We start from the raw sequence: 25,597 nt of genomic DNA on the forward strand, positions 1-25,597 counted from the left end.
CCAGTTCTGTGCTTCCTTGCACGCCTGCCACTCATATTAGCTGGTTCAACACGAGGTTTGGATGTTGGTTTAAGTAAAAGGGGATTATCTTCCAACGCCTGCCTCCTCCAGGATGCATGGAGAACCAGCAGAGGCAGCTTGGTGCAGCCAACTTGGCTGCTTCGAAGGAAGTGTTGTAGGCAGGTGCTGTGCTGCCTCTGTTGGTACCTCTGCCGGTACAGAGCTGCTGGCTCAGAGTTCTCTTGTCTTGCAGGTGAACACTGTTTCTTGGTGGCTTGGTTGTTTGGTCCTAGGGAAATGTACAATTTCTTTGGAAAGCCTTACAGTTATTCTTGCTAAATTAAAAAATACAGAAGCCCACCCCCAGCCAGATGAATAGAAGGTCTGGTAATTGTTCTTTTCTATTTTAAATCTTGCCTACAAATAGTTTGGTTTTTTTTTTTTTTTTTTTTTTTGTATCTTCTGTCTCATTTCGTTTCGAGCTGTGTGAAGTTGGTTGCCATGGCATTAAAAAAAACCCAAGAACTCAATTCTGTCAGCACATTCACTGCAACAGGTTGCCCAAGGAGGCTGTGGATGCCCCATCCCTGCAGGCATTCAAGGCCAGGCTGGATGTGGCTCTGGGCAGCCTGGGCTGCTGGTTGGCGACCTGCACACAGCAGGGGGTTGGAACTGGATGAGCACTGTGGTCCTTTTCAACCCAGGCCATTCTGTGGCTCTGTGGTTTTATGATTGCTCTTTACCATCAAGGGATGCTTTTATTTCAGGGATGGTGATTTGTGCTGGGATGGTGTGAGGGTCCTCCTCCCCCAGGTTCCCTCTGTGCTGGGCAGTCACTGAAAAGGCACTCCTCTGTTCTGGGTCAGAGCTGCAGGGCTTCTCTTGGCCTGCTTTCCTTGTGGCCTTAGGGTTATAGCACTTGATTGAAGGTGCTCCTATTAGAGCACGTCTCAAGTTGGCCTTTGCTTGAGTTGTACCTGAGATGTCTCCATTGTTGCTGTGTATTCTGTGAAACACTTCTCTGATTTTTCAGGAGCTCTGAGTCCCTCGGAGCAGGCAGCTGGTTCTGTCGATGTAATGAAGCATTGCCCTGTGGGGTAGGTGGTTAAAGCCAGCACTTCTGCAGCCCTGCTGTGCAAAACCAGCCAGGCAAACGTGCTGGTTTTTGTTTAAAGAATAACTCCTAGCTTACTCCAAATACACGCCTATCATTCAGTGACAACTTAGTTATCTCAGCATCTTAGAATCACGCTGGTGGGAGAAGACTGCTAAGATCATCTTTCAGCCCCAGCCCTTCGGATCCTGGTGGAGCGGAGGTTCGTGGCCCTACAGCCTCCTATGGCTCCTCATGGCCCCACAAACCCCACCCATCCCTGCCCTCCCCACGCTCAGGAGTTTGGTCACAGAGATGTTTTCTTCCAGCCTGTTCAGTGCTTTCCTCCAAGCGAGCTGCAGAGCACACCCAGCTGAGTGCGTCTTCTAAGCGATGCACTAATTGCCCTGCAGGAAAGTTTTGCTAGTTGTTGTTTAATTCTTTTATTTCTGCTTGGCTTGTAGGCTTCCCACAGCCGTCCAGGCTTGGCTTGAGCTGAGTCAACTTCCAGCGCACTGCTCTGCAGCTGAGCTGAAGGAAGGTCTGGAAGAAGCTCACAGTGGCTCCTCGTTACCAAACTGTTTTCTGTCTCTGTGCTCCCTCTTTCCACATGTGTCATAAAGTCAGTGCAGCAAACCACCTTCGCCTGACGTCAGCGCAGCAATGCAGTGTCACGGCGTATGGTGTGAATTGTGCACGGGGCCACGAGCTGCATTCCTGGGGGTTTAAACAAGTCAGTATTCATCTAATCCTCTTATTGTAGCACTCAGACAGGCTGGCTGCAGCCTGCTGCCCATTGGTACAGTGGCCTGAGGAAGTGCAGATGGAGGGCTGTTGTGTGCAAGGTGTGTTTGCCAGGTGTTTATGCGCGGTGACCCTGCTGCTTCTGGTGTCTGCTGGTTCTGAGTCGATGCTGCTGCGTTCTGATGTTTGAGGCAGCGATGAGTGAATGGCTGGGTCTGTCACCACGGCACGCGGTGCCTTGCTGGAGCTGACTGGAGCCTTGCTGGAGCTGTCTGGCTAAGGGATAGGTGTGCTGTGCTGTGCTGTGCAGCCCTCAGAGCGCTGTGCCGCCGTCGTTAACGAAGCGTGGAGAAGTCTGAGCTGCATTTCGTGGTTGGCAACCAGAACTGCATTCTTAATGAGTAGTGTAGAGCAACACACAGGGAAATCTTCTTAGGCGCAGTGGAACTGGTGGAGCACAGCGTGCTGTGAAGTGCTGTTTGAATGGGAGATTTCTTGTGGCAACCTTAATAATCCATTTTTTCTGCTTAAAACACGGATTTTCTGCAGCTGCCAGCTTTTCAGACAGGGATCCAGCAGGATTTCAGGTCACCGCTTACCAGAAGAAGTACAGGTTGGAAAATACTTGGCAGCAGTTGTGGCTGGAAAGCAGAGCTGTCGGAGTCACCGTCTGCAGCAGGAGACCAAAGATGTTGTGAGTGTGGTAACGGGGTTTGCTTCTCAGCAGAAAGCAGCAGCCATCTTCACCTGTCTTGTTTCTACTTAGCTGTATGAAGTCTTCGCTTTTGAAAGCAGAAAAAGCTGAAGTGCTGACTTCCAGTCTGAGTCTTCCCTGTGAGTGCAGGGCTGGGGCTCAGACAGTGAGCTCTTTGCTGGCTTGGTGCATCCCAGCAGCTGAGTGTGGTTTCACCCAGCATCGGCAGGAAACAGCTTTTCGCTCAGCTCAACCACAGCTCTGAGGGTGTGCGCTCATTCTAATTGTTAATAGCCTTAATTGGAAGTATAGCTGTGGAAGACTAATAGTAGGAAGGGTGGGATTGTATATCCACCTTGTGGAGCACAGTCACACCCGCAGCTTGCTGCGTTCTTTATGAATCTCTCCTGTACTTCAGCAAGCAATGAACATGCAACAGATCATCACTGCAAATGCTCCCAATGCCTGCAGTGACAGCAGCAGTGGGCAGGGAGATGTTCCTGGAAAAACACAGCTTGTTGCAGCTCAGGTAGGACTTAGCAACTGGGCTTCAGACTGTTTGCATCATACCCATTTCACACACTCCAAGGCTATGTTGGCTTTGCCTCTGTGAGCTGAGACCTACATGGAGGGGAAAGATGCAGCAAGCCACAAAGCAGGGCTTTGCCTCCCACCCCTCCTTCAGGCGGTTGTGAGCTCTTGTGGTGTCCTGCTGTAGAAAGCCATAGTCTAAACTTGTTCTGTTTGGGAGAGGGCGGATGGAATTTAAATAATTCTTTGTATATCAGCTCTTCCCAAAGCAATTTCCCAAATTCTTCCCACTGTTGAGACATTCTGGTGAGATCTGTCATGAATTCATGAAGCCTTTAAAGGTTAATTTACAAATGTTGCCTTCTGATGACCGCTTTATTCGCTGGGGTTCACAGCACCCTAGAATACCGAGAAGGCATTTCCTGAAAACTTTATTAGAATACTGGGGGGCTCAGTTAGCCTTTGTGGTGCTCCCCCATGGAGTAGTGAACCTGGATTTCTTTGCCTCTTCAGAAGGTAGAGGGTCGGTTGCTTTGCTGGCCCTCCATGGCTGGAGCAGTGTGGATTGTCAGATCTGTACCTTCCTGGCAAGAGTAGAGTCGGAAAGGAAAGTAGAATCAGAAATTGGAGTAGAATCAGAAAGGTTGGAAAAGAGCTCTCAGATCCCCAAGTCCAGCCCACCCTACTGTGCCCAGTGCTCACCTCCCTCAGTGCCACATCCCCATGGCTCTGGGACGCCTCCAGGGTGGGGACTCCCCCAACTCTCCGGGCAGCCTGTTCCAAAGACGTATTTGTGGAACAGAGCTGCACAGATGCTTTCCTGATCCTGAATCCTCCTGGAAACGATGGGAAGTAGGACTGGGTCAAAGTTACCCACCCCTCTGCTTTTGGGCACGTGCCCATGCTGAGCGGTGAAGGTGGATGCTCTTCTTTTTTTTATAGTGTGGATTTTTTTCACTACTTTGCATGTCAAACCAAAGCCATCCTAGCCGAGCCATCTTAATTAAGTCCTTCCAGGACAAGATGTAGGAACTGTTGTTCTGGCCTATTCTAGTCTAGGAAGTGCTAATTTTCCTAGAAATAGATTGTAGTATGCCATGGAGGTGCCGTGCCCTTCTGATTCTGGTAAAAATCCCAGGGTTTGCCTGATGGCGGTGAATGTAGCAGCTGCATTGGTTTCACAGAAGAGCAGTTCAGAGGCTTCTGTTATAACCTCTTGCTTCTTGGATCTCATGGCACGTTGCTGGGTTCTGGCTGTGGAAGTATTTATCTTCAGGTGCCCCTGTTCTCTTTGGGGTGATAGAATGGTAGGATGCCCTCTTTCCCTGGAAGAGATGCACAGTTGGTTGAACCTCTCATTCGTTCCATTGGTTGAACAGTAGGCTGGGGAGGCTTGTCTTGGTGTTCAGGCAGCAGCGGTTGTTGGCAGCCACCAAACCACAGCACGTGTGCTGCGTACCTGAGGCTGATGGTGCTTTCTTTGGGCTGGGTGTGGATGAGAACCTGTCTGGTGATCCTGCATTGCTCAAGGAACTCGAGTTTCTGGTTAAAATAACTTTGGTATCCTCAGCAACAGCAGAGTGGGACACAGGTGGTGAGCGTGGGCAAAGCAGTGAGTCTGCATCGGTGCTGCGAGCGGAGGTGAGGTTTGTTTTTGTTTTTCCTTGTCAGCATTGCGGGTTCCATAACAGCTGAGGTTTGCCTTGTAGTCTTGGGGATGGTTAGCATCTTGTAATGTCGAGCAAATTGCAGTTTTTTTCTTAATTAGTCTCTCGGCTGAGGGAGATATAGCTGTGTTCCTTTCCATACCAAGAAGTGCCAATGTGTGATGCGCTCACTGGCAAGATGTGCTGTGTGAGAAGATAAGGGTGCAGTGGGTATGGATGTGAGTTACTTGGTGTTTGCATTCTTTCCTGCTGTCTGTCACTAGCTCTAACCCATAGAAAGTGCTTTGTGAGGAGCGGGTCAGAGTTCCTTTTGTCTGCAGCCTCTCAGTGGGATTGAAGTGTTTCTTAATCCTCCTGTGGCAGATCTGCAGCTGGTGTCGGTCCAAAAGGACTGGGCCATGCGTGGGGCTGTCCTCAGAGAGAGGTGTGGTATGGGGCAGGATGTTGCTGCCCTGGAGAGCTCGTCTGTTCTTGGAGCTGGTAGTTACTGACTGGTGGGTGTTTGCTGTAGGCTTCCTGTAGGCGTGTGTCCTCCCTTGCATGTGAGAAGGAACCTGGGAGCAGCTGTAGGAAGAGGGAAGGGATGCAAGCAGCTCATCCCCACGTTCTAGCTAAATTTGTCTTGTACCTATGCTAACAGTACCTGCCAAGTTGTGTGTAATCTGCAGCAAGCTTGGAGCGTGAGCTGAGATCCGTGTGATGAATGCCACCTGTGGCTTTGGAGATGTTGCAGTGGTGGTAAGGCTGGCACAGCGGGGCGGTCCTACCCCTGCTCTCAGGGGAGAAAGATGTCAGTGTTCAGCAGCATCTCAAGGTAGCCCTTTTGAGAGGGGGTGTTCAACCCTGCCCCAGGGAGAGATGTCTCTGGGTACAACGCCCTGTGCTCGTGTAGCTTTTGAGATCCAGCCCTTGCATACAAAGATCTTGGTGCAGCTTATTCGTCTCATTCCTTTCCAAATGGTTTCATTACAGAGATTTCCTGTTTTGAAGAAGGGATTGTCCTGGGAATGCTTTTGGCTATTTTGGAGGAACGCGTGTGTTCCAACTGGTAGAGGACCTGGTGCTCTAACTCTGCGTGCAGTAACAGCATGATGGAGTGGGCCAATCCAAAATTTGTAGGCTTTCCCTTTCTGAGCTGCCTGTGTCAGGCAGGGCAATGTGAGCCCAAGGTTCTGCTGTCCCAACTTTCTGGTGTCTTTGAGATGCTTTGGTAGAACGCTTAAAGGAGAGAGTTCCTGGAAAGCCATATCCACTGTGTGCTGCTGTGATTTTGTGCACCAGGACGTGTTCTCAGGGGAGACTGAAGCGTGGTGACCTCAGAGGCTCAAGGTGGGGTTCATCACCCCACAGCATGCTGCTCAAGGCAGGAGGAGGAAGGCTTTGGCTGTGTAAATGAATTCAGATTAGATACCTAATGGAAAGCATGTTTTAATAAGCCCAGGCTAATTACTCTGTTAAGTTCTTGATCAATACATAGGAGACTTAAAACTACTTGTAGATTGTTTTATTTTTTTTAAATTTGCCCTCTCTGTATCTTGTAAGTGTTATGCATCTGATCAAAGCAGCTGGAGGCTCTTGGGCTGCAGTGCTGCTTCCCCAGGGCCCTGTGTCTTAGGGGCACTGAGTGCTGCAGGCTGAGCTCTTCCGAAAGCGTTGAGTTTTGGGTGGGAAATGTGGGTAAAGAAATGGTCTGAGGGCTGACGGTAGGAGAGAAGACGAGTTTTTCTTCTTACTAAGCTGTTGTGTTAAAATGTGCAGGTCTATTAGTTGGAGCACCCTAATGAGATCTGCCTTCTGCTTTAGGTTGGAAGCTGTTCCGTGTGCTTGGTGTAGGCTGACAAGGCAGATATGAGGGAATGGCTCTCTACAAGAGGAGTTCCTGTAAATATTTGTCTGTGTACACCCGTGTTGTGACCTGCACAGAGCCGTCTCTGCTGCTGTCAGACGTGGTTTGCTCCATTTTCTTGTGTGCAAATTGCAGTGGACTCGGTGTTAATTAATGTCAGGCAGGCGGCCTTACCCTTAAGGGATAAAGTCCTGTGTTTAAATTGGTTATACTAAGGAAACTGGGAAACGTGAAGTCTCTTCTCATCCAGCTAATTAGGCAGCCCGTGGATGACGTGCTCGTAGTAACACATCACCGTGGGTGTGCAGAAGGGAAGAAGGGGTGTATCAGTGCAGCCGGGGAGCGGTAAGTCAGCAGTCAGCTTGCATGGCCATGGCTCAGGGTTTTGCTGCATGAATTCTTTGCATTACTCCTTGAGAGACTGCAGCTTTGTCACACGGGTGGCTCCTGTCTGTGTGTGCTCGACCCAGGGCAGCTCAGGCCTTGGCGGAGTTGGTGGATGGCTGGGAGGTGATGTGGGACCGCTGGGGGCCTTCGGTGCACCCCGACACAGCACTTGGAGGAAACCTCCTCCGTGAGGCTTCCAGATGAAAAGACAGAATGGCGATGCACAGACTTTGTTCTCTGCTCCCTTGGAAAGCCGGATTTTCATGCCTTACGTAATTGTGGAGCACACGTCCCGTGTTGTCTTATCTTCCATTGGCGGCGGTGCTTTTGTGCTTAACTCGTCTGCTTTGTTTCATTGTTGATACAGCTCTTGTTGAAAGGAAAAAGTCCCTGTTCTGTTATCGAGGGATTGTTCAAGCATGACTAGAGATAAAATTAACTGGCAGGTCACAGCGCTGTGTGCTCCGAGAAGTGGCTGAAAATGATGGCTTGTGTTCCTGGGCTGAGCACGAGCTCAGGCAGTGATAGGAACGGATAGGAGTGACCAGGGGATGTCAGCTGGGCTGGGACCGGGGTCTGAAAGGACAGGAGCCAACCTCAGTGGGCTTATTTTCTTCAAATAAAAGCCTAACAACTATTCTGCAGTTAACGTTCTTCAGTGCTTTTGTGCTTGCAGGAGGTGTGGCTGCCCTGCCTCGTGCTCTGGTTGCACGGCTGCTCCGCTGTTGCAGTTAAAGAGTGTTGAGATGCCTGGAGAGCTGGTGCTGCCCCATCCCTGCAGGCAGCCAGGGTCAGGGAACGGGGCTGTGAGCACTGATGGAGCTGTGGGTGTCCCTGCTCAGTGCAGGGAGTGGGAACAGATGGCCTTTGAAGCTCTCTTCCAACTCAAGTGATCCTATGATTTAACCCAACGGGAGCAGTTTCATTGCAGCACCGGTGCTGCTTGTTTTCTTCTTCAGATACTTTTTCTTAGGGCCTCTGCTGCAGGTAACACCTGTAACACCTGTTTGGCAGAGGAGCGTGTTGGAGACTTCAGCAGTGTTGGAAAACTGTTCTGAGAACAGGTAAACCCGCTCTGTTTTGCCGTGAACTCCCAGCACAGACCCTGTGTGCTCTGCTTGGACTTCCAGCAGCAGCACAGAGAAAGGGCCACAGCCCTTCAGTCTTCACACGATGAGTTTATGCAGTGATATTACAGGATTTTCATCATTTACCACTTAATTTTGTGTAATTCCCTCTCTAATAACATAATTGAATTTTCAGCTTTCCTCTTAGGTACTCGAAACAAAAGCAGGTTGTTTCTTGTTGGGTCAGCCACGGCGCTGTGTTCCTTGTTCCTTACTTGATGCAGTAAGTGTTATTAACGAGGCAGCACGGCTGGTGGTCCCCAGCTCGATGTGCCATGCTCAGAAACCTGCTTAATTAGGTGTTAAAATCCGATGTGTTGCTGTGCAGGCTCCCTTGCAGGCTGGGTGCAAGCAGTTCAAATGCTGCCGCTGGTTAAAATCAAAGAGAACTTTGCAGCTGGCTGAGCTGACACAGTACCTTCCGTGGTTTTCAGCAGCTTTACGTTCTCCTGCAAGGATATCTTTGGCCGAACCGTAGGTGGGTTCATTCATTCCACTGTAATATATGTACATGAAATGCTTTCTTTGCTGTTGCTGGGTTCAGAGGAGCCTTCTGTGCCACAGCTTGTTGCTGTGTGCTCAGTTACACCTGCTGCTTGCTTGCAGAACTGAGCTGTGAGTTGAGCTACTGACTGAACCCACACCTTTGACCAACTTTGGGAGGCTCAGCTTAGCTCGGCAGTGCAGCTCCTCAAACAGCAGCGATAACCATGGCATTCAGTGTGCTGGCATGAGCAGAGGGATGGCTGTGCCCATCTCATGTCCTTTTCTCTCTGCTGTTCCTTCTTAACCCTGCAGGGATGTGAGCAGCAAGCAGGATGGGGTGAGTGTGCAAGGCACAGCTGCTGGAGTGGGACCAGCTGCACACCTCTCCTGCACAGCTCGTCCTTTCAGGTGCAATTCACTGTGAGAGCAGGAGCCTTTCTGATTAGAATCGTTTCCTGTTATTTCTTCTGTTGCTCAAATGTGCTGATTTGCTCTGCGAGCCTCAGAAGGTGTCTGGTCTCAGAGCAGTTTGTGATGTGATGTGTGTGTGTGGGGATGGATGTGCTTGGGTTCAGGGTTAGGGCTCAGGGCAGCTTGCTGGCCACAGGAGATGTGCCTGCAGAGATGTGGGTGTTCAGGGGAAGAAAGCTTCCCTGCCCCTTCCAGTCAGCACAGAAAGGCTGCCTGGTGTAATTTTCTGGTGACCTGCTTCTAATTAACATGCAAATTAACTGCTTGGTGCTGGGGATTGGGATTGCAAATACTAAGTGCTAATGTGCATTAGGCAGGGAAATCCCCAGCATCTGTTCAGCTCCAGCACCGCCTTCACTTTGCTGCAGCCCCCACCAAGGCACAGCAATCCCCCTGCTGCCAAATGGCTCCTCTGCCTCCCTTCAGACAGAGAGGTTTGTAGCTCTGTCGGTTGGATGCTGGCTCACTGCAAATGCCTGCCAGGAAAGCAGATGGGATGGGCTGCCCCGCACTCAGGAGGCATTGCAGTGGTCACAGTGGGGCTGTGCCTCTGCCCTCAGGAACCTGCTCATTTGGAGCATCCCCTGCTGCCCAGGTCTGTAACAGCTGACTTAGTACTGCCTTGCTGTTCAAGGTACATTAAAACCCGCTTGACTTTCGGCTCACAGTTTGTTCCCAGTGCTGGCAATCAAGGAAGGCCCATAATGCAAAATGAGCAGATTTGGAATGATAAAACTGAGGCAAGGAAGTGCTCAAAACCCCACTTTGCCCCCACCTCTGAAATTCGGCCTAAGCTTCCCAGGTGAAAAATGGTGAAGTGTCAGACTGTCAACAAAACACCATCAATTCTGGTGCAGGGAAGACCTGCCTCTGTTTGTCTGGGGCGTGCTGTGATGCTGCCGTGTAGAGCCTGAAAGCTGCACGCCTCTCCTGCCTTGGTTAGTATAAAGCCTCACTCTGCTAATCCTACTCCCACCGCAATTTTAAATAGAAGATGGGGAAGAAGGATCAAGCCTTCAGTTCAAAATAATTGATGGATTAACTCCCTTTTCCTTATCTGGAAGGGCAGTGAGCTGGCTGGGAGCCCCACCTGTGTCAGTAGGAGCTCACCTGTTCCAGCAAGGCTTGCTGTGTGATGGAGCTGCTCTGGGAGGCAGCCAGCCAGAAATGCACACCCTGGTGTGCCAAACAAAGACAAGGATGAGTTCAGGGGTGCAGGAGGTCAGCGAGCTTGGCGCTTACCAGGAATCAAGTCTGTGTTTGTCTGCTCTGCTTTTCAAGTGGTACGTAGAGAAATGTGCTGTTCCAGTGACCTGCACTGCGTTGGAGAGTTGCTCCCCCACTTCTGGAGTAGGTCCCAATGGTTGTGGTGAGCTGCAGAGCTGAGCAGAGGAACAGAGCTGATGTTGGACGCTTTTGGGCAGGGAAACCAGCTCACACCCACTGCCCCATTCCCTAAGAGCAAGCTGCAGCAAGTCTGGGTTTGCAGAAGCAAGTTTTATTTATGTACCTCGGAGCTCTGGTGATCCTAGCAAGCGATCCTTGTGTGACTCTAGCAATGGGAATCAGTCGAGGCCGGTTCACTGAAAAGCTTGAGGGAAGAACATATTGTTGGATGGCGTGCTTTCTTTGCAGGTGTGCACCGTGAGGACGAGGGGAAGCACTCAGGTTTCTGAGGGCTGTCACTTGTTGGAAGATGCCCACTTGAGGACGCAGGGCTGACGGCAGGTTGCAGTGCGTGCACTCTGAGAAGCAGCTTTGCAAGTTCAAATGGCAGGAGCCTGCTTTGTCTGAAATTATTACTTGCAAACGTGTGAACCCGCGGGAAGCTGCAGTGCTAATGCTTGTGATAACAAGCCTGGGAGCTGGGTCGGAGCAGCAGTGCATCTGGCTGGCTTTGGTGTCAGGGCTCTCCTGGGGTTGCTGCAGGTCTGTAGCAATGTGGTGCTTGCCTGCAGAGTGCTGTTTGCAAGCTATGGGCTCTAACATAATAACCAGTATAGCTGACAAGGACCAAATGAGCTTTTTTTGTTTTGAGAAGCACAGTGCATCTAGGCATCTAGCACAGGAAGGTGCAGCATGGTAGGGTTACAGATGCCTCTCTGCAACTCACTGCCTCTTCTCACCCAGTTTGCATGCAGAATTGGCTGCAGCTCTGGCACAGCAGAACAATTCAGGAGAGTCAGCACGGGAGCGTGGCTTCCCCACAGGTTTGTGCCCTTCTTTGGTCTCTGAGGTTCCCAGTACATGGACGTTTGGCTGGATGATCTCACTCGTCCTGCAGAGAAAAGAATACACATTTTTTTGCTGGCCTCTGGCCTATCCCTGAGTGCTGGGGTTGATTTGGAGGATGTGGGTCTGCAGTAGCTCAACTTGACCACTCTCCAGTTGCCCTGCACCATCCCTTGCCCCCGTTGGCAGCTGTTGAGGTTGCTGTGAGCAGCTGCAGATCAGCAGAAAGCAGCAAATAAAGCAGAACCTCTCCATGACAGTTATTGAGGAGAAGCAGGAAGGATGGTGATGTGGCTTTCGGGTTGTTTGTGGGGGATTCTCTGCAGCATAGCTCTACCACTTCTCTTATGTGGATCCTCCATGGGTTTGTGCTGGAGCTGATTGTTTTAGGGTCCGTTTTGGGAAAAGGATGAGCTAAAAAGATATTTCCTTGTGTAGGAGTGGTTCAGGGTTACTCCACGGCATCGTCTCTTCTTGACTTCAACGTCAAGGCTTGTTTGATAATTTCCTAGATTATCCATTATAAAAATATCCATATTAATCTGGTTGCCTCAGGTTAGCGCATTAAGTGCTCTGGTATAGCTACAAATGTAAACCTGAATTTACTAAATTCAATTTTGCAGGCTTCAGGGAGCCTGAAAATGCTGCTTTTGGAACGCTTGGTCTGTGTGTGATAAAGTGAAAACTGTCTAAAGCTGGCAGTCCTTAGCTTGCTTTAAGGCTTTTCTGTCCTTGCTTCTTATTCCCAAGGCAGTGGGGATGGAAGGCATTGCCATGCCCTGTGTTGGGACTCCCTGCGAGCTGCGCAGAACTCACAGCACAAAGCAGCATCTCTTCCTTACCGCCTTCTAAAGTGGATGGAAACCTGTGGATGAGCACTTTCCATTAAATGTGGGTGGGGGAAACCCTGAGGGTTGCATCTGAATGCCTGATGCTGGGGAGTAAAGCTTGTGAGCTCCTTCTCTCCATCTGCTTTCATTCTTTGGATGCCTCCAACTCCTGTTGTGCCATGATTGGGCTCTTACCCAGCTAATGCCAGAGGAGCTGTAGGTGATGACTTTCAGTGTGTGCACTCTTTTCAGTGAAGCTAGCAGAGCATATGCCCTACAGCGGAGGGATTGGTTGTATGTTGTGCCACATGCACGCTTGCTGGGGATGCTGCTACCTTGCAGAGCTTTATTTGGGAATATCTGATTTCCTTCTGCACACATCTAATGCCTCTGTTCCGTGTTTTATCTTGCCTTAAGCAGTCCTGGGACAATGGTGTTCCCAGCTTCTGCTCTTGAGTGGTGGCCTTAGAAACACCTGCATGAATGGTTGGCTAACTGGTGGCTGAGTTCCCGAGCTGCCTTGCCCTTCTGTACAGAAGCTGATACCTGGTATCCTCTCATCCTGCTACGAAGTCCAAAGGCAGGCAAAGAGATCACAGGAGACCAAAGTCATCGTTTGTTTTTTGGCAGGGTTAACCTGTGCCTGATGCTTTCAGATCTCACTTTGTTGTTGCAAAAGTTGTGCTATGCCAGCATTTTTAATTTCTTATCATCCCGATAATCTGCATGCAAAGGGCTTGAATGTTCACAGTGGTCAAAAAAATGTGTCTGCGTGAGGGCTTATACCAATGAGAGCAGATCAGAGTCAGCATGGTGAGGGGAAAGCAGGGAGTGAGGTGGGAACTTTGGTCTACTTTAGGACTTTAACACATCCCTCTGTACTATTTCAAGTGCTGTCTTCTAAGGAAAATGTCTTTATTCTGCCTAGTGGGTGGGACAAAATGCTACCAGGTTCTGCAGTGAGGACTGCCTGGGCATTGCCATCAGCATCATGGCAGTGTTCCTGAAAACCAGGTGTTCCCTGCTGTGGATTTTCATGCTTGTAGAGGCTGGGGTTTGTAATTTAATGTTCATTTGTCCAGCCTAGCTGGCCTTGAGATGGTAGGAGAACATTGCTTTCGTGTGTAACTTCAGACAGGTCAGTGGTGCAACACATCACCACCATTGACTGGAGCATGGTGTTTTCTATCAATTGAGAGCTGCTACCCACTGTGTACTTCTACTCTGAAGTTCTCTTGTAGTTGTAAAGGAAAGATCAGGGAGAAGGTGCAGTGTTGCTCATGTGATTGTCATAGAATCTTTAAGGTTGGAGGAGACCTCTCAGATCCCCACCCAAGCCCACCCCAGCACATCCTTCAGTGCCACATCGCCACGGCTGTGGGACATCTCCAGGCATGGGGAGCCCATCCCTCCCTGGGTAGCTGTTCCACTGCCTTACTGCTCTTCCGAAGCAGAAATTGTTCCTAATATCCAGCTTAAACCTCCCCTGGCACAACGTGAGTCTATCACCTCTCCATCCTATCTCTAGTTACCTTCCGGTCCTTCCAGCCCGCCCTGTGCAACTCAGGCAGGATTTGGGGCTGCCATCCCAGCCTTCTGGCTGGCTAACAACAAAATCAAGCACGAGTGGGAGGAAGAGGCCGACTGAAAGCACTGGGACTGCTGGTTGAACCCCGGTGTTCTGATGGTGGCAGTGGCACAGTGCTGGTGCTGTGGCTGAGCAGCATGGCAGCAGCTGGGTTTTCCTTTTCCTCCCCTGCCGCTTCCTCCCCCGTTATTTCCACTCCACAGCTATTAGCAGAGAAACCGGAGGTGTGCTCAGTCTCTTTAATTGCAGCTTGTCTTTATTCATAGCTTTTTAAGTAGGAGTTATGGAAACAGTAATTGGAAGGATTTGTGTGCAGGTGTCTGGCTGGCCGCGTACGGGTAAGACATCTTTCTACTAACGCTGCTTTCCAGAAAGCTCCTTGAGCTCTCTCTTAACATCCAGCATCAAATACGTCTTTATTTTTTTCAAACTTGCTCATCTGTGTAAAGCTGGCCAGCTATAATTTCTTCTCTTGGCCTGAGGGAAGCTGATCTGGCTGCTTACCGCGGCATCGTTTTAAATCCTCTGAATTACCATCACATCCAGGATTTCCAGGCTGAACGCGTGGCTGAATGGCTCTGTTAGGGTTTGAGGGGAAGAGCTCAGGCTGAAAGCCCCACTGCTCTTTGGAGAGGAGCTCTCGGAGACACAGGGCACACTGTGTGGGGGAGATCATAGAATGGCCTGGGTTGAAAAGGACCACAGTGCTCATCCAGTCCCAACCCTCTGCTGTGTGCAGGTCACCAGCCAGCAGCCCAGGCTGCCCAGAGCCACATCCAGCCTGGCCTTGAATTCATCCAGGGATGGGGCATCCACAGCCTCCTTGGGCAACCTGTTCCAGTGCACCACCACCCCCTGAGATGCTGACCTGCTGGGAACCAGCTCCCTGGGAGCACACAGCCCTCATGGGGAGGTGCAGTGCTTCCGTAGCACTGTGCGCAGGCTTTTGCAAGGGACCAATTGAGCAAAGGCACTCAGTTTGCTGCTGTAACAGGGCTTTTGTTTGCCAGGTCTGAAGGCAAATGGGGTTCTCATTTGCTAGCTTGTTACCAATCCCATGGAAACCTTGCCTCCTCGGTGTCTCTGAGGACTTATTCACATCGAGTTTCGCTGGAGAAACTCCAAGTGATTTTATCTGGGGTTAAAATAAACAGAATTTGCTTTTCTTCCAGCAACATAAAGACAACATTATGATTCATCCAGGCTGGAGTTCTGCTGCGCAGCGCCTGTGCTGCTGGAGAAACGGTGCCCGAGCACAGCAAAAACAAACGCATGTAAATTGGGTATGTTTTACATCCCATGGAACGGCTCGTCGCTCGCCTCTGCCCTGCATGCTGTACGCAGGTTCCTAAATAGCACGAGCTCTGGGTGATGAATCAGGGCTGCTGGTGGCTGCTGACTCATTTCCTTATTGGTGCAGATGGCTCCAATAAAGCTTGCTGGATAACTCTTACCATGTGAAATGCAGTTCCTCGTGAGAAGCTTCCATCCAGCGTGCACAGGCGCTCCTGAAGCCCAAGTGCTGAGCACGGTTGGTGCGTAGCAGGGGATGCAGCGTGGAGGCAGCTGCCTTTGCTGTTTCCACCTCCTTCCTCCTGTTGGGCTCAAAACCGAGCCACCATTTATCCCAGCACGATTAGTTTGCTATGTTCTGAGTGTTCATTTAATGCAGTACTTCTTGCTTTTTTGAAAGGCTTTGGGATGGAGTGCTCAACCCTTGGGCAGGTGGAAGTGAAGCAGTGCTGTATTTCTCATGGAATGGTTAAGGCTGCAGAAGACCCAAGGTCATGAGCTCCTGCCATCCAAAGTGCAGGCGCTAACACGTGGGTTTGCTGCAGAACAGCTAAGTGTGCTGGCTGTGCTGCATTGCATCCATCTCCAGCAGGAAGGATTCCAGTCTCTGTGCTGTACGGGGTGCCTAAGGACGGCGGGGTCAGCTGGCCTCACCTTGGCTTTCTGATCTCTTCGTTAATTTCTTGGTAGCCTTAATGACAGGAGGACCAAGCGTTGGGTAGATCAGTATCCCAGGCAGATATAAGTAAGCTCAAAGCCTGGACTGGAGTAATTTCAGTCTTGCTTGAGCACAGCAGTAATTTTTCTGGAGTTTTCTAGTCTGGCGGTATTATTTTGCAGCTAATTTTAGCCCTTATTGCTAAGCTCGGTATTTTTCTTGACTAAATAGATCTGCTCTGTAATTATTTAAATGCTTGCATCTTAATGTTTCTATCTTTTTAATAACACTGAAAAACAGCAAGACATTATCTGCAGAATTACTTTGCCATTCATCGGGCTGCTTCTGGGTGCGAGCAGAGATTTAATTAAAGCACAGAAGGGACCCTCAGGGAGGTGGTCAGTAGGCATGGTGGGGGTGGGCTGGGGGTCCGAGCTCTCTTCCAGTCAGAATGGTTCTGTGATTCAAGATTTGCTTTGTCTTCAGCCCTAGAGCATGGGGTGAGAGCAGGGGGGGAGGAAAGGCTTCAGAGTAACGCTGCTCTTCCTGTGGTTTGTGGTTGAGCTGCTTTGAGGTATTTGGTTTCTATCGCCTCTGAGTAGAAGAGCTGGCAGGAGTTAAAATTAGCTGAGTCTGCCTCCCACCTGCTTGAGTGCCGGCTTATTTTGGTCCGGGGTGGAACGTGTGGATTTAAGTCCTAGGGCTGAGAGTGGTGCTGCTGCTGCCCTGGGCAGTGGGCAAACTCCTTGGGGACGGGGCCCCTGATGGATGGGACAGCTGTGCCCCACTGAAAGAAGGGAGGAGAGCACTCCTGGGGGAAGAATGTATGGCTCGGAGCATGGAAAATAGGAGTAATGAGCCCACACTGAATAACAAGGTGAAATATGAATATTGGCTGCTGGGAGCATTGTTCTCTGTTGGTGCTGAGCAAAGCTCTGTGCAGGGCAGCCTGGCAGAGCGCTGCAGCTGGGTGACAGAGCTGGCTGCAGCTGGAGCTGCTTTGCTTTGCTTTGCTTTGCAGCACAGCATTCCGTTAGCTGTGGGAGCAGGGATGAGCAAGAGCACTTGCTCAGAAAGGTGCTCTGAGGAGTGCTGCTCCAACTGCTGTGGCAAACAAATAACTTCGGGGCTCGTCTTGCTCTGCAGCGCATCAGGACGGGCTGGAAAACCTCCAGGAGGATGGAGAGGAGCAGCCAGGCAAGAGCAAAAGCAGACATCTGGGATGAGTTTGCTTTGATGGCGCTGAGCGTTAGAACAGCCTCTGATGCACGGGGCTGGTGTTGAAATGAGGAAGGCCGCTGCAAAGAGAGCTGCAGGGCCTGGGGGCCCCCCATGCAGGACGGAAGCAGGAGGAGCTGCAGGAGAGGGCTGCTGGCACCCAGCTGGCTGCAAAGAACCTGCAGGGATGTTGGGCTGTCAAAATTGGTGTATGCCCCTCAGCCGCACTGTGATCTGCGGTCACTTGCAGTGCATGTGGGACCAAACCGGAGCATTTTCTGTCACTGCAGAGAAGGGGTACACTTGTGTGTTTACTAAGTAAATCACAAAGTCTTCTCATCTGTTCTGGACTTGAATTGTCGCCAGTTTAATTTTTTTAGCCCCACGTGATGCTTTCAGGAGTGCAGGATGTGCAAACTTGGCTTGCTGCAGCCTTATGTGCGAGATGTTCCAGCAGCTTCGAGGATGGGCAGACTTCTCTCATCCCTGAAGGATTCCTGCCTGTCTCTGCCCGTGTTCCACGAAGTGCTGTGGACCATCCTGAGCTGGCTGTGGGGAGGGAAGGCCTGCAGGAGCTGCCTGGGCTTGCTGAGCTGGTTCTTGCTGTGGCAGTGCAAGGCTGGCTGCCTGACACCTGAGCTCTGAATTGCCTCCTTGTAGCCTTGCACTGCTGGGACAAAGGTACTGCTGTTAGCTGTGTGGAGGACGTGGCTCCCGAGTCGTTTTCCCTTAGCAGCCTGATAGCCTCCTTGTTTAGCAGCTCCTGGGTTATCTGCCATATCTCTGCGGGTGATGGTGATAAATGTTTGTTTGTTTGAGGTCAGAGTGAAGAAATTCAACCCTGCCTAGTGCTGCAGACACATGCTCTGTGCTTTGCTATAGGTGTGCACGTGGCAGCACACTGAGCTGGGCCCCCAGCCCGACCTGCCTGCAGTCATGGGGACGTGGCTGCTCTAATTGGCATCCTTTCGTAATGGACCTTCTGATCTTTGCACAAGAGCTTAGGCAGAGAGCAACAATTGCAAGCAAATCAACATTTTCTTGTATTGTTTTGCTGCATGCTGGTTCTTGTTGGCTCTCACTTGGGCCAGTCCCAGTTTGTCCCCAGTGCCCGAAGGCTGCCCACAGCTGATAGCTGTCCGTCACTGGTGATGCTCAGTTGGAAGGAGCTGTTGGCTCTGCTGAGAGTGGAGAGGCTTTGCAGAGGGATCCAAACAAACCAGGGAGCTGGGTAATCACCAACCACGTGAGCAGTGCTGGATTCTGCACCAGGGAAGGGGCAGACTGGGGGGTGAGAGCCTTCATCCTTGGTAGCCTGCTGGGATTCTTACCTTGCTCACCAAAATCCAGTGGAGTGAATAGGGTGTAGATCCTTAGTCTTAATCCTTGGGGATGGGTGTAGGAGGAGCTCTCAGTCCCAGTGGGCACAGTGTCCTCCGTTCCCTGGGGCCGGAATATCAGGTGGTGCCAGGTGTTCCCACTGCCCCATGCCTCTTGGCCACTTTTTATCAGGTCTGCAGCCTGGCAGTGGCACAGAGCAGCTCTTCTCGCTCCTCAGCTTTTCCTGGTGGTAATTCAAGACTCAGTTTTCCATTTTCTTCCACGGTTCATGCTTCCTACAGAAGTGTGTTGCTCTGAAAGTGCTCTTTAGGATGAATTGGGTGGGTGCAGCCTCCTCAGAAAGGCACCGCTGTTGCAGAGGTTGCTCTTCCCCTTCCTCAAAAACTCAGCCCTTCAGTGAATGGGATGCAAAAGGTAAAAATACTTTTTCTCTCCCTTTTGCTCCTTTTTAGTGGGGAGAAGCAGTTGGCACTGCCCCTCTTGCACTCACATGGTGGGAGGTGAGGAGCAGCTGAGCTGGTCAGGGGTCATCTTTTTCTGTATCAAGCATTGGTGGCTGCATCCCTCACTTCTGCAAGCTTAGCTGTTGAACTGTGAATATATGCAGTGCCAAAGCTGCCTTATTTCCCGTGTAACTTCGTGGCCTTTCTCAGAAGAACAAGGCTTGATTTCTCAGCCTCGCATTTCAGTGCACAGCATTCGAATGTCCTGTCGTTCCAGAAAAGCTTGCCTGAACTTCCCAAGCCGGTGCAAACCAGTCTGTTATCTGCTTGGGCTCATCTCTCCATAAAAAGCACGCTGGGTGTTAATCTTTGATGAAAGTAAAGCGAAGCTTTTGAGACTGCAGGATGCCCGAGTAAGTGGGGTGCTTTGGGAAGTGCTCCCCAGCCCTTCGAGGTTCTGCTGCCGGTCTTCTATGGGGTATGCCCCTCCTCTGTGGGGTAAATATGGTGCTAATTCACATAATGTTGCAAAGAAACTGATAGACTGAAGCAGCACCGTCCACCGAGGGCGTTTGTGTGCTTCTGGAGTTGGCTGCAGCCTGAAGCTTCCCTCTTGCAGAGTGGTTAAGGTGGGTGCAGAAAGCTAGAGCTGCTGCTTCCAGGTGGTGCAGCCTGGGCTTTGCCACGGTGTTTCAGTTGTGGGAGCCATCCCTGTGGTCTGAGGAACCCAAACAGGCATTTGATAGGATGTCAAGCTTTTTAAAGGTTAATTTTCAAACTGGTGATTGCTTCGGAGAGGTGGCTTTAGGTTGCAGTCTGCTCAAGCTGTAAGGAATGGCTGCGAGCCTTCAGGTGGGTTCTTTGTTTGGAACTCTGTATGGCAAGGTAATTCCTGCCACTTCCTGCTATTCAGAACAGCAGTGCACTGGTTGGTAATGGCTGTAATTATGGAGTTGGAAGCCTTTCCCGTGCTTCCTTTTTCCCACAGACCTGTTGGTGCTGGTGGTGCAGGCGCCCTGGCTCTGGGTGGCTGGGCCGTTGGTGAGCAGAGCCTGCTGAGTCAGGGATGCTTGCTGCTCAGTGCCTTTGTGATGGAGCTGCTGTTTCTTTAAGTCCCTTCAGTCACAGCCGATGTCAGCCTGTTTCCCACGGGTGCTGTTTGGCTTTATTGGCTGGGGCAGTTGGGCCAGACGCAGACGTGCCCATCTGTGGTTTTGTGGCATCTCCCTCAGTGCAGCCCTTGTGCCACTTCCATCCCATAGAGTTCCTGGAGTACCTGGAGCCTTTCGGATGCTTGGATGCCATCACCTTACTGTGCAGCTTTTTAACACTTCTGTTGTGTCGTTTTTTTCCACAACAAAAACAAGACAAGCGTGTTCATTTCTATCATTCTGTTCTTCTGTGTGTTAAATACATTGGTGAACTGACGCTTCTTTTTTTCTCGTCTCCTTTCAGCCAGACAACGAAATCTCTTCAGACTGCAACCACGTAAGTATTGCTTTGTTTCCTTCTGCCTCCCACTGGGCCCTTTGCAGCTCCCATCCCTTTCAGCCTCAAGTACTGTAGGTGGAGTTTGCAGGAAGCATTAATTAGGATGCGCTTGAGTTGCTGGGCTATGGAGGAAGAGCACAAGACGACTTCTCTAACCAAGAGCAGCCAGTATGCTCTTACTGAAGACTTCAGAAGGGAGCACTATAAACTTCTGTATCCGAGGAACAATCTTTCCTGGCTTGCACCTGGGGGGTGGTTCCTGTTCTATGCATTACTTGGAGCAATATGCTGAGCTCCTTCTGGAGAGATGTGAGAAGTACTGAATTTAAACTTCTGTGTTGCTTTCACAGCTGCTAAATTCTTCAACTTGCTTGCAGGATGCCATGGGGGTGTGATATTTCGAAGCAGCTTGAGCTGCTTGGCTACTTTGGGAACAGATTTCCTCTCAATGCTCTGTTTAACTGAGCAAACTGTTAGCCAGGTTCCAGGCTGTCAAGCTAACTCTACATAGGGGGCTAGAATAAAAAGGCAGAGCCTTTTTCAGAAGCCATAATTTGGTTTATTAGTGATACATGCCAAAACCAACCCTGGCAATGGTGTCCAACTGGGCATTTCCAGCAGAGTTTGTAGCTTTGGTTTTATAGCTGCTGATCCTCTCTCTTGGCAAAATGTTGTTGAGGTTCAAAATCTGTGTTTTTAAGCCACAAATGTAACCTCTTTTCTGCCTGGGAGACAGTTTCCTTGGAGAGATGTGATGCCAAGACCCTCTGAGGTTTGCGAGTGCATTTTTATGCTCTTACACCTCATTCTTGTCCTTCTGATCCTGGCTGGGAGATGCTCTTTGCAGGGACGATCTTCCTGCTAATTCTCTTTGTTTATTCAACTTGCATGTTTACAACTTAGGCCCTCCAAAATACATTGGAATCTCTTTATTTAGCATTTCATCACTACGGAGCCTTGCTAGGAGGTGTGAAAGTGGAACGTTTTTAGTTGTGTGTGTGCTTCCGCCGTCTCAGGGATGGTGCAGAGCTGCTCTCCTTCTGTCTGAACACATTTCCCTGTTTTCTCAACGCTTGGCTTGCAACTGAGATTTCAGAATAGAAGTTTGACAAAACTCGAGCATTTTGATACTCCTTTGGCTTCCGCTGTGAAGGCAGAGCATTAGAAATGAATATTTAAAGCTGTTTAATCTCTGTTTAAACACAACATAAATTTCTGGAGGAAAACAGATGAGCTGATAGCGCTCCTCTCGGGCAGCATCTCTGGCTGTAAATTTGCCGAGGTTTTGCTTTCTTACCCTTTATTTTCACTTCGTGGTGCCTCAGGAGGAAAGCCGAGGCGTGGATCTGACTGCAGAGCATAACTTGCCCCAGATTGATTCTTGCAGGGTGACCCAATGCATCCGGGCTCCTGCATGAGCTCATCTCTGGCTCCTACCACCCTGACTGTGGTGTTTTGCAGCCCTGTTCCTGATGGATGAGTCTGCTCAGCAAAAGAGAACCTGTAGGTCTGAAGGGCGTTCGCATCTACAGAGCTGTCTGAGTGCAGCCCTTCATAGAGGGCAGTGAGTCAGGGCCAGGATGCAGTCTCTCCTTCCCTTTTTTGCAAGGCTTTAGTTAAGTGTTCAGCATCAAATCTGCTCCTGTTGAGGACTTTGTTAAATGGTTTGTGTCAGGCAGATGAGCCACAGCACGGAGGTGTGGGGGACTGAAAACACAGCTAAATAGGCAGCAGGTAGCATCTCACAGCTCTCATTGTTTTTTCCCTTTTGGTTGCGTGGATGTCTTCATTAGCTGTATTTCCTTCCAGTGAGTCAGCCCGTGACCTTACAGAAAGATTTCTGGCAGTCTGAATTTGTTCAGGATAAGAAATGCGCTGCAGAAATGAGGAGACAAAGTTGTTGTCAAGGAGACTTTGCATTGATTGTTGTGCTGTAGAAGGATGATGATACCGATCTGGAATGTTGATGTCTGATTATTTCCTGAAGCAAAGCAGCAGTTCCTCCATGGGCAGCTCTCAAACCTTCTTTCTACATTTCTTCTCTATAGCTCCTGTGGAACTACAAGCTGAACCTTACTACAGATCCCAAGTTCGAGTCCGTGGCCAGAGAAGTCTGCAAGTCCACCATCGCAGAGGTAAGGCACTGCACACTGCTGTCGTGGCACTGAGAATTTCTCATCTCCTTATGATGGAGAACAGTGCCAGCAATGTTGTGGGTAAGCCCTGCAGCTGCACGCTCCTCTGCAGTGAGAGTTACAACCTGCCCTCTGCCAAAACTCATTCTTAAACATTCAGATTGCTCTAGATAGTGGCTCCTTTGTGGCCTTTAGCATAGATTTCCCTGAAGCCAGCTGCGGAAATAACAGATTGCCTGCAACCCTGGTTTGTATATCTGTTTTCTGTAGGACGGACTTTTGGTGATGCAGGTCTGCTCATTATGCAGGGATGTCTCAGTGCTGAGCAGCTAAGCAGTGGTTCCCCATGTCACCTTGTGTACTCACCTGCATCATTCCCCGTTCTTTACAAAGTTTTCAGTTAGTGAAAGAGAAGCACGCAAAGATCTGAGGAACGGAGACTGACAGCAGGAGCCTGGCTCCAAAACTTGGGGAGGTCGTGCTGTGAGCGAAGGATGCTTGATTGCTGTCTCTTTGCAGGCTGTTAGGGTTCTGCTCCTTCTCTTAAGCGTGAGCTGAGCTGGGTAAGAATAGCACTTGTGGGAAAGCATCTCACAGTGTAAGGAGGGATCAGGGAACTTGGCTGGTAAAAGAAGGCTGGGAGGTGGAGAGTGGAAGGAAAGCAGCTTGTCTTGAAGACTTGCATTGCTTGAGTTTGGTAGCTCCCAAAAGCAAACTGCCAAAGCTATTGAATTCCATTTCTTGCAGTCATAGAAGGATATCTTCCCCTCCCACCCCGTTTTATGTCACGTAGCTGCTGCAGGATTTTTACCAAGGCGTTCTTGTAAATGCTCTTTTAACAGTCTGTATAATTACCACTTCTGTACAGTGACAATCTGGCGTTGTTGTAAATGATGCCCTCTAAATCTGGGACGTGATGTCTAAAAGCAGCAGGGAAAGCACAGAACTTGAGCTGTGCTAAATGCGTCCCCGCCAGCGTTGTGCTGAAGCTGTGGTGAGCAGCGTCGATCGCTGCTATTTCACCGTTTGGTGAGTGGTTTTCGTTTAAGGACAAAAACGAGCCGGGTAAATAGCAATAATCCCGCATGGCCTCTTGTTATCTGATACTGGGACAGGTGCATAAGCAATTCCACTAGTTCTAATGGTTTTTCCACAGAAGGCCGACGCTTGCAGTTGGCATATAGCATAGTGTTAGCCCATTTTGCTTTCGTTGACAGGTAGTGTGTTCTTGTCGTGTGGCTGAGCAGCGATTCCTCGTATTGCTTTATTAAGCAATAATAGGAGCCAGCACTGGTTTGGCTCGTGGCTCTCGAACCAAAGATGCAGCTCTGGAGGCAGGCTTGCTTGCTCTCTGCCTGCAGTGGAGCTCAGCATAAAGAATGCTGGTGAGCCTGATTAAAAGCCAGTTTGGTGAGAGTTTTCCTCTGCAGTGATATTTGCAGCTTCCAGCAAGTTATGAACACTTCCATAAATATTGTGTTGGTTTTTGGGTCAGTCTTGCTTCCAGCCAGAATGCTGTGTTGTGCGAGGGGTCGAGTGGTTCACGTGGGTCCAAGTGTGATTTAGTGATGCTGTAATAGTCTCTGTTTTCTAAATAAAGGTTGTCAAACTGTAATTTTTCATACAAATGCGCTTGATTGCAGGGATTCAGATGGTTATTATGAAAGATGGCTATGGAGCAAGAGGGCTTCCAGTCCTCAAGGTCACTGCCTTTGCTTTCTCCACATGCCTCAACCACTGTATTTCAATTCTGTGTTTTTATTTTATCAGATCAAGGAGTGTGCAGATGAACCAGTCGGCAAAGGCTTCTTGGTGTCGTGTTTGGTGGATCACAGAGGCAACATCACGGAGTACCAGTGCCATCAGTACATCACAAAGATGACAGCCATTATCTTCAGTGATTACCGGCTGATCTGTGGCTTCATGGATGACTGCAAGGCTGACATCAACCTCCTGAAATGTGGCAGCATTCGGCCCGGGGAAAAGGTATCCAGAGATACTGACAGAGGGGATCAGGCCTTATTATCGGCTCACGCTGTCTCTTTCCTGTGCCCACCCCAAAAGAGAATGGTCCTTGCTACAGCGTGACTCTGGGTACCTGTAACACTGCTGGTTTTTGTCATACAGAAGTGGAGTGGAGGTTGATGCAGAGAGCAGTCATTAGGTGGTCATTAGGTGTGAGTTAATCACCATTGTGCTGTCTCTCCCTCCCTACATTAGCAATGCAGGCAGCAACTGTGTAGTGCTGCATGAGGGAGTGCCTCGTTTTATGGTAAGTTTCTACCTTTAGGGGTAAAATTACCCTGTGAGCTATTGATGAGGATATAAAAAGATGTTATAATAATAAGCTTTTCTCTTTAAAAGAAAAGAATAAACACCAAGACGAAGAAGATAATTGGATGCTTAGTTGGAAGAAGTCTTTCTTGGCTGAGATGTGTGCTTTGTGTCCGCGGAGTATTAACTGAAGTCCTGTGTATTCCAGCAGCAGAAAGCACAAAGTTCAGTACTTGTTTTCAAGAAGAAGGCAGCCCTAGAAGCAGGGGGAACTTGCAGGCACTGTGGGTTCAGCCTGGTAGCATCTGAGTAACTGGTTCTGTCCGTGAAATAAGGGCTGTCTTCCCATCCTGGGCTGAAGGGCCTCATGAAATGAGATGCTGCTTTTAACACACTGTGTGGAATGAGGAATGTCATACAGGAGCCCTGGCTGCCAGGTCTGCCTGTTAGCCATGGCATGACCAAATTAAATTCAATTCCAATTAAAATAGCCATGGTTGGGGGAATCTGACTGAGGAAGAGAATCTTGATGTGTTTTCTGAGCATGCCAGATCACACATTAGAAGTGCAGGCAGTGCTGCTGGGCTCCTGTGTGTGTAACTTGGCAGCCCCGTGGGGACTGCTGTCCCTTGTCTGATCCCAGCCCTCAGGCACTGACAGGTTGCACTGTTCTCTCTGCCTGGAGCAGAGTCAGCTCCTGGGTGGCCACGGGGACAAAGCAGCTGGTGGGGGGACACTTCTATGCCTGTTCCTCACTTTCTTGGTACCCAATCCAGAATATTATGCCTTGGTTTGTGAAAGCACGGCAGCCTGTCATATAATTTCTTTTGTTACGCTGTCATCTTTGGCACTCAGAGCAATTGAAGTCTTTCGCGCTGCTCTGGGAACAGCTATAAATGGCTATGCAAGTGTTTCTTTTGTTGATGTTCTGTTCCATCTCATTTCTGCTTTGGAGAAATCTCATCTCATTTGCTCCCATCAGATGCCGGTTCAGGTTTTGCTTCCACGCTGCAGCTTCTGAGAGTTGCCTGTAGAGAAATAATCATTG

General features: G+C 49.8%; 1 protein-coding gene across 1 annotated transcript in view; it reads left to right on the forward strand.

Annotated features, from left to right (window-relative positions):
- The window catches only part of GLG1 (golgi glycoprotein 1), a 59,554-nt gene that overhangs the window by 3,968 nt on the left and 29,989 nt on the right, over positions 1–25,597 (forward strand). Inside the window, exons 5-8 of the mRNA XM_010718049.2 lie at positions 19,638–19,690; positions 20,084–20,137; positions 22,189–22,275; positions 24,046–24,261. Coding sequence (XP_010716351.1) covers positions 19,638–19,690; positions 20,084–20,137; positions 22,189–22,275; positions 24,046–24,261 — 410 coding nt within the window. The remainder of the gene's footprint in view (positions 1–19,637; positions 19,691–20,083; positions 20,138–22,188; positions 22,276–24,045; positions 24,262–25,597) is intronic.

This window comes from Meleagris gallopavo, chromosome 13 (genome assembly GCF_000146605.3).
Source record: "Meleagris gallopavo isolate NT-WF06-2002-E0010 breed Aviagen turkey brand Nicholas breeding stock chromosome 13, Turkey_5.1, whole genome shotgun sequence".
Classification (NCBI taxonomy): Eukaryota; Metazoa; Chordata; class Aves; order Galliformes; family Phasianidae; genus Meleagris; species Meleagris gallopavo.